General features: G+C 42.0%; 1 protein-coding gene across 1 annotated transcript in view; it reads right to left on the reverse strand.

The window, feature by feature from the left end:
• Drp1 (dynamin related protein 1) overlaps positions 1-14,418 on the reverse strand; it is a 30,166-nt gene that overhangs the window by 5,941 nt on the left and 9,807 nt on the right. The window contains exon 2 of the mRNA XM_067768808.1: positions 12,370-12,788. Within this exon, the coding sequence (XP_067624909.1) occupies positions 12,370-12,471 (102 nt within the window). The 5' untranslated portion in view covers positions 12,472-12,788. The remainder of the gene's footprint in view (positions 1-12,369; positions 12,789-14,418) is intronic.

The following is a 14,418-nucleotide window of genomic DNA, read 5'->3' on the forward strand; positions in this document are numbered from 1 at the left end:
AACTTCGTTCTGGATACTGTAACAGGTTAAACTCTTACATATCCAGAATCAACCCCGACATACAAAATATATGCCCCGCTTGCAATGTGTCCCCACATGACACCAACCATCTCTTTAATTGTAATGTGGCATCAACACCTCTAACACCCCTTTCATTATGGTCCACCCCTGTAGAAACAGCAAGTTTCCTTGGACTCCCGTTAGAGGATATTGATGACAATTTGTGATTTTGTTGTTGTAGCGATAAGGTTGCTCCCCGAAGGCTTTGGGGAGTGTTATCGATGTGATGGTCCTTTGCGGGATACAAATCCGGTAGGCTCCGGTACCATAGCACCATTAAGGTGCTAGCCCGACCATCTCGGGAACGATTTATGTGGCCACACTAAACGTTCAGGCCATTCCCTCCCTCCCTACTCCCAAGTTCCATGAGGAGCTTGGGGTCGCCAGAGCCTCATCTGTTAGTGAAACAGGATTCGCCGCGGATAGGTGAGGTTGACAATTGGGTTTGGAGAAGCTATATATTGCGCTGGCAACCTGAAAGGTTGCGCTACACAGCCCATTGAATCTGGTATTTTAGTCGCCTCTTACGACAGGCATACCTACCGCGGGTATATTCTGATCCCCTAACCCGCTGGGGTGACAATTTGTGATCGGTCGCAGCTATTAGTTGGGGCGAAGCATTGCTACAACAACAACAACAGGAGTTAAGAGGACTATCCAAATATGGATAGACGATGTACTTCTTACAAGATAAAATTGTAATTATTGCAAGATACGAATTCGAGACCACACTATGTGACATCATACAGAGAGCACTATACATATATAAAAAAGAGATTGTGCGCTAGACATAATTAACGAATCCTTAAACAGCGGTATTGTACCTAGTTACTGGAAAATTTCAACAATAATACCTGTTGAAAAAGTAAAAAATACAATGAAACCTGAGGAACTACGTCCAATTAACACGTTACCTACAGATGAAAAAATTATGGAGACAGTGGTGAAGGATCAACTTGTGGCATACTTAGAGAAGCACAATGTGATTATCCCAGAACAATCGGGATTCAGGAAGAGCCATTCTTGTGAAACAGCGTTGAATATGGTAATTGCAGATTGGAAAGAAGACATGGCGGACAAAAAATTTACGGTGTCTGTCTTCTTGGATTTAAAACGGGCTTTTGAAACTGTCGATAGATCTGAGCTATTGGACGTTATGCTTAAAATTGGTATAAGAGGAAAGGCGTTGGAATGGTTCCGGAGTTATTTGGGTGACAGAAAACAGAGAACGATAATTGGAAAGGAGGTTTCATCAGTGGTGGATGTTAACATTGGTTTACCACAAGGCTCGGTCTTGGCGCCAATATTGTTTACATTGTATATCAATGATATCAAAAGATGCTTAAAATATTGTAAAATACGTCTATTTGCGGATGATGCATTGCTTATCATAAGTGAAAAATATGCAGAATGTGCCATGCTGAAAGTACAAGAAGACCTGGACTCGCTATACAAATGGTTATGCCTTAGAAAACTGAAATTAAATGTCGAAAAAACTAAGTTCATGATATTTTGTAAAAACACTAATATCATAAGTAACAATAGTTTAAATAATACTACGCTGAAGGTAAAAAACATGGAAATCCAAAGAGTAGACAAAATTAAGTATTTAGGAGTTTTGATTGATGATAATCTAAATTTTGGAGAGCATGTAACTTATCTGGAAAGGAAAATTGCACAGAAAATAGGCTTCATGTATAGAACATGTAAACATATCAGTCAAAGTCATAAAATATTGGTATACCGTTCAATTATTGAACCACACTTTATTTATTGTCCTACTATTCTGCTATTAAGTAATGATATATATATTAAGAAACTTCAAATACAGCAAAACAAGGCAATGCGATTTATTTTAAAATGTCCTCCAAGAACGCCCAAAATTGTAATGCTCAATAGATTAAACTGGCTTAGTATTAAACAGTCAGTTAGTTATTTCACATTGAAATTTATACACCAACTTAGGTTAGGAATGTTACCGAATTACCTGAGTAGTAAAATACATTATAATCATGAAATCCACAATTATGGAACAAGAAATTGTAATAATATAAGACTGCCTAGAATAAGAACTGAGTACGCCAAAAGGTCTCTTGAATATTTAGGGTATAAAATGTATAATGAGTTACCTTCTGATTTGAAAGACTGTGAAAATATTAGTAAGTTCAAAGAAAAATTGTTTTTATATTGTACGTCACTAAATGTGACATGAGTATTTATGTTTAATCTCTTATTTTAACCTAAACTAGGTCTTAAAGACCGTAATAATAAATAAATAAAATAAAATAAATAATAGTGTGGGGCTCAGCATCAGCCCGTCAAAGACAGCCATCATCACTTTATCTGTGGAGGGTCTTACCAGGCGCGGCACTGGAATGGTACCGAAGTAAAGTACTTGGGGGCTATCATTGCCACCAAATACCTATGCAATCAAAACTTTGATTGGATGTCAATGCAGGCGACGGGCTGCAACCTACATGTCCTGAAGTAGATGTATACCATTGATAGTAAGCCAGTGGTCTGGGCATCGAGAACTAGATTGACAACGAGACAATCGATGACAGAACTCCAAAATCTAGCGTCTGTGTGCATCACAGGCTGCATGTGTTCTTGGCCGACAGTAGCGATGAGGGCTATCCTCGACGTAATTCCGCTACACAAAGCGGGAGAGCAGTCGGCCAAACGAGCTCTTCTGAATATAGCAAAGGAAGGCTCGGATGGTGGCCACCGTGGTGTGATGGTTCGCATCCCGGGCAAAGCAACATCAAAATTTTAGAAATAAAGGTTTTCAATTAGAAAAATGTTTCTAAGCGGGGTCGCTCCTCGGCATTGTTTGGCAAGCGTGGTGTGATGGTAGCGTGCTCCGCCTATCACACCGTATGCCCTGGGTTCAACTCCCGGGCAAAGCAACATCAAAATTTTAGAAATAAGATTTTTCAATTAGAAGAAAATTTTTCTAAGCGGGGTCGCCCCTCGGCAGTGTCTGGCAAGCGCTCCGATTGTATTTCTGCCATGAAAAGCTCTCAGTGAAAACTCATCTGCCTTGCAGATGCCGTTCGGAGTCGGCATAAAACATGTAGGTCCCGTCCGGCCAATTTGTAGGGAAAAATCAAGAGGAGCACGACGCAAATTGGAAGAGAGCTCGGCCTTAGATCTCTTCGGAGGTTATCGCGCCTTACATTTATTTATTTATTTATTTATTTTAATAGACGAATATCGATATAACAGTGATTCTTCTTTTATAAATAATGTTCCGACATGAGCCGCAAGCGGCTCTACACCGTTCCGCCCTGCTGTTGCTTGTAACCTATTTTCTCGGTCTAACTTTACTTGGCGGCATTCCTTGTTCACTTCTATTTCAACCTTTTCGTGGTTGCCTTCTGGAAGCTTCGGCCACATGCTTTTTGGGAAACGAAGAAACTCTGGGCCATTCCACCACAGCTGAGAAGCGATTAACTCATCCATCGCCATTCCTCTAGAAATCATATCAGCAGGGTTCCTGTCAGTTGGAACATATCTCCACTCGTGATTGTTTGTATTTTTATTTATCTGTCGTACCCTATTAGCCACAAATTGTTTAAGGCTACCGCTATCTCGTCTCAACCAGTATAGAACTACCATGGAGTCCGACCAACAATTAATCGAACTGATTATGATTCGGTGATGCCCCTCACAAATAGACAATACGCGCTGCATTAGCTCACTGAGCAGCGTTGCTGCCCGCAACTCAAGCCGTGGTATGGTCTCCGTTCGTAAGGGTGCTACTCTCGATTTTGCTAGCAATACATTGGATGTCACTACTCCCTTGTATTGTATTACAGCATATATAGCTGCGCCAAAGGCTTTGGTTGATGCATCCGAAAAGCCATGCAAAGTCAAATCATATTGTCGTGCGTATCCTATCCAGCGCGGTATACGAAGGCTTCTGAACTGGTCTATTTGAGAAAAAATACCCTGCCATTCGATCCTTAGCATTTCAGGTAAAATTGTATCCCAACCTAATTTCTCTTGCCAAATTCTTTGAAGTAAAATCTTTGCTTTGATTATAAATGGTGACGCCAAACCATCCGGGTCATACATTCGAGCGGTGATACTTAAAGCCATTCGCTTAGTCCAACAAGCTGGATCTACATCAGGCAGTGATTTCACTGTGAAAGTTAACTCATCCGTTGAAGGAATCCACTTAAGGCCCAACACTGATGCATTCAGCCATTCACCGTCAACTTCAAATTGCGAACCAATGGAATGTAAGACATCTTCCGAGTTAGACTGTTTCAGCTGCTGGCATAAGAGCAACAATTCCTCCTCCGTATCAGCTCCGACCAAACAATCGTCCATATAAAAGTTATGCAATACAGCGTGTGCACCTAAAGGCCACCTATGTACGTTATCTTTAGCACATTGCTGCATCGCTCTGATGGCACAAAAGGGCGCTGATGCCATTCCGAATGTCACTCTAGTGAGCCAATATTCAGCTATCTCTCCTGTATCATTCCTCCAAAATATTCGTTGCAAGTCCCAATGTTGCTCTGCTATTTTCACCTGCGGAAACATCTTCTTAATATCTGCCGTTACCCCATATGCGTGCAAACGAAACCCCCAAAGAAGGTCGATTAAATCCTTTTGCAACTTGGGCCCGATCATTTGGACATCAATTAATGAAACACCGGAATCAGTGATACAAGATGCGTCGAACACTACCCGAAACTTCTTCGTAATTGCATGGTGAGGGATATAATAGGGTTTGTTTTCCGGTGAAGTTGTTGCCAGCTTTAGCCATCCCTTTGCTATATACTCATTTATGAAGCTCTGATAATTTTCTTTCAATATTGGTTCTCGTTTAAATCGCTGCTCCAATCGTAAATATCTTTGGAGCGCTGTCACTCGATTGGAGCCAATACGATCCCAGTCGCGTCGTAAGGGAATTTCTAGAGTATAGCGCCCCTCCTGTGGATCGAATGTGTGGGTCTCCAAGAAATGGGTTTCACATTCCTGTTGCTCCGTCGTCCAATCGGAGTCAAGCTTTCTACTACGGAGGCAAGCTTTCTACTTCAAAGAAACGTTGTACTAAGTGCTCAAGTTGATACTCATTTTCCATTCTATCTACCACTTCTGCTACATGGACTGCCACAACGCTAGCGTTAGTCGACATTTCGCCGAATAGAAACCAGCCCAAACAAGTCTCCTGTGCTACAAAGCCTGACGCTAATCGACGCATATTTTCCTGCATCAGTTGAGCCCATATACCCACGCCCAAAAGCATTTGTACTGGTGATGGTTGGTCGAAAGTTGGATCAGCCAAAAACGTTGATATATCGCTAGGCAAATCTTGCTTCCGTAATCGTGTTTGAGGCAATAACATTTTACCTAAAATCGATGGAACCACTAGACAAGTGACAAAGATGCTCAAATCGTCCAGGTAAAGTGACATAAGATGACCCGATATTGCCTTATTACAAACTTGGGATTGCGCTCCAATAGCCGACGAAACATTAACCTTTGTTCGATGCGTGCAAATTTGATTATTAGCTACGACATCCTTGCTGATCAGGTTCACTTGTGCGCCAGTGTCACATATGGCACGTAGTCTTATAGTCATACCACCCTGCGTTACAAAACGAACCTGAGCAGTAGCCAATAGAGTGGAGCAAGGATTGATAAGTGATGATCGCATTATGACGGGCTTATTTGCAGGTCCGCAGAATTCTGATGGAGTAACAGCACTGGAAACCCCGAGGCCAGTTTCCACTTCGCTTCTTGGTTGCTATTGGTCCTTATCTAAACTCGCCTCCACAGTTGCTACCATTAACTCATGCGGGACCTCCCCCTTGGAGTTCTGACCTAACTTCGGACAAATAATGCTATTATGGGGTGCTCTTTCACACCTGGGACAGCGACTAGATAGACAGTTCCGAGCTGTATGTCCTTTTCGCAAGCAATTTTGACATAACCCCAGCTCAAAAATTCGCTTAATTTTCTGGTCACGACTCATGCGTCCAATTGTAGGGCATCTATGGAATGCATGATCGCCTGAGCAGCTGAGACATGGCTTGTACTTAACTATGGACGAACTGTTTAACTTTGCACGCTGATCCATGACAGAAATGTTTGTGCGCTTCTCACTATACTTACCGACGACCGGTATGTTTTGGCTTAACAGCCCGCTACCACGACGCTCAAGCCAAGAGAAAAAATCTTTTTGCAAGTTCGGAATTCGATCTGTGGGCCGAAACAATTCCCACTGACTATGTGACACGCTATCTAATCTGGACTCTAGAAAGTTCAATATAAATAAATCGCGTTGTTCCTCAGCTCCCAACTGTCTTGCCACCATTCGCATACTATTCCTAGTAACATCAAGCATATCCCTAATCAATGCATGAGTAGCCTGTGACCATACTGGTAAATCGTAAATAGCTGAGCAATGGGCTGCATGGCACAAATATTCATTATCATATGTCATGCATAATGTTTTCCATGCGTCAACGAAGCTGTTGTCTCGCTGTGGCCAATAACCCAATGCTCTAGCCGCATCGTCTTTCACACAGCTCTGCAGGCGACGAAGCCGTTGCATATTGGTAAGGTGTGGATTTTGAATCACTTCAGCACTAAATATATCGCGGAACTGAATCCACTCACGATGATTACCTTGGAACGAGGGAAGTCGATCTGCCAAAGGCAATTCTGCAAATTGATGTTGTAGTGGGTGGTTATTACCGTGGATGCACGATGTTGTAGGGGTCGGTTCCATTGTTTTTAATTTTTGATACAATTCGGCCCGGACTTTCACGTATATATCTTCGACCTGCTGCTGACGAGCAAGATCATCCGCCTGTTTCACCTCATCGCGCGAGCTGCCTTGCAGCTCCCTACATACACATTCAAATTTTTCCCAAGCCTTAACTAAAATATCGAGTCGTGCCTTTAAAATTTCCACGTTCATATCATCAGTTGAAGCAGAGGCCAACCAGTCGGACTGCCGCTGAATTTGCAATGCAGTATAATCTAAATCCAAATGCTTACTCTTGCATCTCCTAATGGCTTGAACATCCATCCGTTGGGAATCTTCTATATCGACTGTTAGGTCCGTTTTTTCTTCCTCTACACTCGTTACGTTATTTCTATCATCACCTAAAAGAAAATTCGAGAAAAATATCAGGCACTTAACGGAAGGCTGGATTGACTAGCATTATCCTTGTCCTATAAATCACTCCCCAGTGTTCGATCACTACTAAAGTTAACGTATGTATATAACCTTAGTATATACGAGCGTACCCAACCCCAGTAAATCGCAGAAACTAGTGTCCGAAATCGCATGCCATCATAGATTAATCTTACTGAAACGTCAGACTTCAATTCGCTGAGCCTATGCCACAATTCGCCGATATATTATGCAGAAAGTCGCAGCAAAATTCTTGTATAAATCGCAGTTATATTTGCATTAGCAGTCTCGCTTCTTTTTCGAATGGCTTACGAATTCGGACTTAAATCGCTCTGTATCAAAATGTGTAACTACGCTGCAATAGCAACAAAGTCGCTGTCAACCCACAATCAAGCCTCGAAAAAATACACATGCACATGCATACATACCATTCACTTTTGGAATTTTTTGTTTTTTAAATTTACTTCGCATGCAGCGTTTTCCTCGTTCCCCGCTCACAGGTAACAATTTTGCACGCTTATTTGAGCTTGGTCCAGAGCTATTCCGCTCTGCCCTTCTCAACGCCTTCGCTGCCATCAATCGCATCATATTTTCAAATTAGTCAGCCTAAAAAAAATGCACGAACGTTCGACTTCCAGTTATATATATTATTTTCTTTCGCTGCTATTTTTCCAGCAAGTTGACTGTAACTGCTTTTCCCATTCGGCTCGATTGACCAAAATGTATTTTAGAAGAAAATGTATTTTACTTTTTCTCAAAAAAAGAAGAACGACTTTTCTGTTGAATTGATTTTTTATTTCTGAAATTTATATCAAGGCTTTTTGTACAAATTGAAAAATTCCTTAAACAATCTAACCAATGCCTACTATTCTCGTTGCTATAGAGTCATATCGCTTGAACAATGACAAAGGTGGAAAGAGACAGATTGAAGACATGCGCTAAATATTTGAACCCCTCTTTCCCTAGGTTTTTAAGCATCGGCATGGCTATGCCGTCTGGGCCCACTGCTTTGGATGGTTTAGCACGACCAATGGCGTCCTCAACCTCTTTAGCGGTGATGGTGATTGGTGACGCGCTGAATTTGTGTTTATGTGCGCGTCTATTGGCTCTCCGTCTATCTTTGTCGACCGTAGGATGCATTATATATTGTCGGCAGAAAGCGCTCGCGCATTTTTTCGCGTCCGACCGCACTTTGTCGCCAAAGGCGATGGAAACTTTGTCTTTGTGCTTAGTCGGATTCGATAGGGACTTTACGGTGGACCAAAGTTTACCCACACCGGTAGAGAGGTTACAACCTCTTAGGTGCTCCTCCCATTTCGCCTGCTTGTGTTCATCTACAAGCAATCTGATGCGTTGGTTTATATCCCTTATTTGGGGGTCGCCTGGATCAAGCTGTCTTATAAGGTCACGTTCTCTCGCTAAGTTTGCGGCCTCCGCCGGGAAGTGGGGCCGGATTTCGGGAATTCTCCCGGCGGGAATGAAATGTGCCGAGGCGGATTTAATGACCTTACGGAAGGCTCGCTCCCCTTGGCGGGCATCAGTCGGGATAGGGAGGGCAGCTAGGTGGCTGTCTGTAAAGGATTTATATTCTTCCCACTTTCCTTTTTTGAAGTTTATGAAAGTGCGTTTTTCAGTGACGATGAAGTCGGCGTTACGCTCAAGCGAAATAAGTATGGGCAGGTGGTCGGATGCCAATGTTACCATCGGCTGCCAGTTGACGCAGTTTACGAGTTCTGCGCTCACGATTGAGATATCTGGCGTCTCCGTTTATTGTGCAGAACGTCGTTTCTTCTATTTGATCCGCCAACATCTCACCCCTACTGTCCGCCCGCAAGTTTGAATGCCATAGATCATGATGGGCATTGAAATCGCCTAAGATAATGCGATTGTTGCCAGTGAGTAAGGCCCTGATATTAGGGCGGTATCCACTGGGGCAACAGGTGGCAGGAGGGATGTAGATGTTGATGATTTCTAGGTTTGCATCGCCTGACCGGACAGATAGGCCTTGACGTTCTAATACATTGTCCCTGGGGTCGATGCCAGGATCAAATATATAATATTGCACAGAGTGGTGTATGATAAACGCGAGACCGCCTCCATTTCCGCTCTCGCGGTCTTTCCTGTGGACGTTATACCCAGAGCAGGTCTGCAATGCAGATCTTGCTGTGAGTTTAGTCTCTTGAATCGCAGCAATGCGGATGTTGTGCCGCTTCATGAAATCGACTATCTCCGTAATCTTCCCAGTTAGTCCATTACAGATTAACTGCAGAATTCTGAAGTGCATAAGGGGAGACGTCGCCACTCTGGGGGTAAGTGACGGGTGACTACGCCTGGGTTGGGGAAGGCCAGGACGCAATTGCTGTTGTGGCCCTAGGACTGGGCGTCCTTGGGCAAGCATTGGGGTACCCGGATGATTTGGGTTTGCGACCTGGCAACATGGCGCGATGAAACCCGTCGGGGGGTTGCCGTCGCGGAGACCAGAACATCTAGGGAAGTGGCACCACCCAAGGCAGGAGCTGCATTGGGCGGATGTCGCAAACATATATATTCTGTGCTGGCAAACGGTGCAAACGGAGGTAGGGACTAAGAGTTTGTTTCCCTGACCTACACGATTGCTGCCGGAAAAGAGGGGAAGAGAAGACGGGGGCAGGGGCTGTTGCTCAGCATTGCTTCCGACTCTACTACGAAGATTGTAGTTATGAGTGGTAGCAGCTGTTTGAGTTGTTGGCGCCGTGGGGCGCGAGCAGCAGCGGGTACTTGTTGTGGCTTGCGGAGCAGCGGGGCTGCTGGCAGGTAGTGGAGGGGCGCTTAGACGTAGTCTACGGGACGCCCTTGGGCGTGAACAGCAAGGAGCCAGAAAAGATTTATAAAAGTTATGTGGACGTCGGGTTTTGGGATCAAGCCCAGAACAATCTGTCCGATGCAACCATCCCTTGCACGAGACACACTGAACAGAGTATGACCGTCCTAAAAAGATTCTTTTCCGGCAGATGCAGCAAAACCATTTCTCAGGACCGGGGTCAGGAGACGGACCCGGATTGGATTCGATGCCTTCCCGGAGTAAGAGAATATGGAGCAGTCCTGCTGCAAGGAGCTGCTGGGAGGATGACAATTTGTGGGAGGGACGAAATATATTAGATGGGGTCACACTGGTGTAACTCGGTAAAAGGGGTTCACGGACCGTATGAGCATGAGACCAAGGGCATTTTTATGATTTTCAAGATAAAATTACAGTGTTCTAAGGTGGCGAATCTCTGGCTAATATTCTCGAAAAAACCTCTAATTTGCCTGGATGGCGGGGATACAATAAGCAGTTGTCTGTTTAGATGTGCACCCTTGTGGTAATTGCACAAAAACTGCCTTTCCAATATTTCATTTCGCTCCTTTATGTTGAGCATTTTAGGAACACTGTGTAACTGATTCCCTAACTCGGACGATCTGATCGCACTGTCCTGCCATGTCTGCAGCCTATCTTAGTTTATGTTTTAAGTAAGGCAACCGTAATAGGAATGCGTAGCACATTAGCGACTTGCCAATTGCCTTTGCAAGTACTTTATATTTGCCACAAATGCTGCATGCCAGTGAGCTGAGGATCTTGTGTCGCCTCTGTTCGCTAGATGCAAGTGCGTTACATGAGCAAGGAAACTGACACTAATATTGAACGTAATCCCAATATATTCTTTGGGTATTTGACAGTCGGTATCGTAATAATATAGACATGGATGGAAAGTTCTATCGGGTGCCTTCAAAACGATTACTGTGAGACTTTCATTCCGCACAACATTTATTATTGTTTTTCGTCTACCAAGACTTGTGCAGTTAAAAAAATTTTGGAAGATTTCCTTTTTTGCACAGTTGGAGAGAGCTGGTCTCAAATCCACAGACTAGCGGTTGATTTATTAATCATGGCCAGATAGCCCAACTATTAGTAAACTTGAAGATAGTTAATCTCAAATCTAAACACTCAAGGCCCCATTTTCAGTTCAGAGTGTTTTGGTGGCATGTTGTTGTTGTATTAACGATAAAGATACTGTTGTTGTTGTTGTTGTAGCGATAAGGTTGCTCCCCGAAGGCTTTGGGGAGTGTTATCGATGTGATGGTCCTTTGCCGGATAAAGATCCGGTACGCTCCGGTACCACAGCACCATTAAGGTGCTAGCCCGACCATCTCGGGAACGATTTATGTGGCCACATTAAACCTTCAGGCCATTCCCCCCTCCCCACCCCCAAGTTCCATGAGGAGCTTGTGGTCGCCAGAGCCTCGTCTGTTAGTGAAACAGGATTCGCCGCGGATAGGTGAGGTTGACAATTGGGTTCGGAGAAGCTATATATTGCGCTGGCAACCTGAAGGGTTGCGTTACACAACCCCTTGAATCTGGTATTTTAGTCGCCTCTTACGACAGGCATATCTACCGCGGGTATGTTCTGATCCCCTAACCCGCTGGGGTCGATAAAGATACTGGTTTTGGGGAGTGTTATCGATGTTGATGGTCCTTTGCCGGATATATTCCGGTAACAAAGCATCATTAAGGTACTAGCCCGACCATCTCGGTGACATCAAACATAGCTTTTAATCTTACTTCCGAAATAACTTCAGGAGGCCGAAGCGTCTACATTAACTTTCCTTTCGTAAATCCGAATTCAAGTATTATACATATATATTAGCTTTTATTACAGCGTACATGATAAAGGTTACTTATAAGTCTAATGCCCATTAATTCACTAAATATACATAGATATGTGGCGGACGATCTGTATTAAATTATCGCAGAATGTGTCAGCGAAGCAGCTGTGTGCTGCCGTCATTGCAACAAAATGCCTAGCCGCCACATATATCATATACACATACAAACAGTATTGATTATTTACCTTAAATGAATATGATCTGATAATGTATTACATAAAGAATTTATAATTGTATTCTGATCACTTCTTATGAACAAGGTGCCGGCTACATTTGGGCTCATTATATAATTTAGAGACGGTTGATCGTGTCCTCAGAAAAATAGGATATGCAAACTAAACCTACATTGGCGCATGCTAAGCGATGCAATCAAATGCCACTTAAGAACATATTCATCGGTTATTCAATAAAATGTTACATTTTTAAGGAAATAGTAGAAACATAATTACATTTTTACCGCTTACCTGACTTCCAAGTACCACAATTTGTGGCAATTGTATTGAGTCCGAGCCGACTGTGTTGAACACATCTTGCAATTTATTTATGACCGGAATAAGAGCTTCCATTTTGACAACGCGATCCGCGACTATTCTAGCAAAGTTATTTAAATTAAAAGGTCATCAATATGTTGTTCATGCTGGAATTCCAGTTATACTTCAGCACTAGCACTTTTCACATTAGTTCGCATGGTTTATGCAAATTTTTCTCGTTTTTGTCTACTCGAGGGAAAATTGAAATCATTGTTTACTACATAGTTTGGCATCTTAATTCGAGGTTATGTTGCGAATAGAGTGGAGGGCACTCGAAGGCCGTTGAAATAGGCATAGTAGAAGTATAATGAAGGAATTGATGTTCGGAGTTTTTTCAAAATTTGCCTGAAATCCTGAATCACAAAAGGGAGTGTAGTTAAGTACGAAAATGAAAAAAATGTAGTTAGTTTTTTAGCAGGAGATTTTCATTTAATAAATGTAATATATAATGGGGCTTCACATATACTTTATAATAACATGATTTTTATTTTTACGATTTATTCATCAATGAAAATAAATGAAACACCTATAAATGTAGTCATTAAACATGTTTTTTACTTCTTACTTTATGTTAAAAAAATAACTCTTGTGTTAAAAATAGCAGAACTAAAATCTCAATGTCGTACTACTTTTATATAATAAAAATTATTTTATGCATGCAAGCATTTAATACCTGTGCATTATATCTTAACTTTCTCGCTATATAAGTTAACAATTCCAGGGTCCGTTTTCACCATCTTCGGTTAACGCTAACAAGCAATTTATTTGAAAGAAATCGTTCAGTGATTTGTCAAATAAAGTGTCACTTTGAAAAAAAGCACGTTAAAAGTTTCCCAGCCGCAGATAGAATCACAATTTATTGAGTATTGCACTGCGACCGTTGGTCTGTTATGCCCTCATCAGATTGCGTCGTATTCCAGTAGGATATGTTCCGCCGTCTCTGCAGATCGATCACAAAATCAACATGAATAACAAAAAAACGTAAGTTTTTTAATTATTTGTGTGCTGTTTTGACGTTGGCATTGAGTTGCTTATGGATTGAAAACACAGCAATTAAAGCGCATGTTTTCAAAGTCAGATGTAGATGCAACGCAAGCGCCAAAATAATGCAAAAGTCGCCTTAAGCTTCGTTGCTTCTCGTGTTATTTATCATTATTAATTCAAAATGTTGGATCTCGGAAAAAGTTAAACTTAGGCAAGACACACACGAGGCGTAGGATCGTAAACTTTCTTTTAAGCGATAATTTTTATTTCAATTAATAATTTCAATATTACATATGTGCATGCAATAATATATGTATATACAATATATGTAAGCATTAATCATATTTCTTACTTCTTAAATATTATAAATGTGTTAAAAGTAGCAGGACTAAAATAATATTGACAAGTCTGATATGTCAAACTAATTTTATATACTAAAAATGATTTCATAAATTGCATGCATTTTATACATATGCAAGTTAACACGCTCAGCCACTGCCCATTCATACCATTCCACCGTTCGATCAACACACGCGCCGCAACGTCAGCACATTTGTTTCCCATCGATCGTTGCATGCGCTGCAGCGTAAGCATATTTGTATTTCATCATAAAATGCAATACCAATAATTTCATAACGCAACGCTTGTGGGAAATCAAGGCCACGGTCATTCTCACCTGCATTCTAACAAACTTGCGTAAGGGTTGCGCCGCTGCCGCCGGCGCTGAGGTGTCTTTGGCAAACCGCCAAGAACGTTTGGGCAGTTGCTGTCGGGGATCCGTACGACTAAGTCGATTTGTTAGTTATATACAACCATTTTTGAATAAAGTAGATTTTGTTAACTTTAATTTCAACTTCTTAGTTTGTTTGGAGCGAGTTGGCTCCTTAATTTTTTTTGAGTGAAAGGATCTGAGATCCTTAAGTTGCATTATATTTTAAATTTTCTCTAACAATTCGTTTTGTTCTGACTAAATTTTGCTTATGCATAACTTTCTTTGGC

The sequence above is a fragment of the Eurosta solidaginis genome, chromosome 2 (genome assembly GCF_040869045.1).
Source record: "Eurosta solidaginis isolate ZX-2024a chromosome 2, ASM4086904v1, whole genome shotgun sequence".
In the NCBI taxonomy this organism is placed as follows: domain Eukaryota; kingdom Metazoa; phylum Arthropoda; class Insecta; order Diptera; family Tephritidae; genus Eurosta; species Eurosta solidaginis.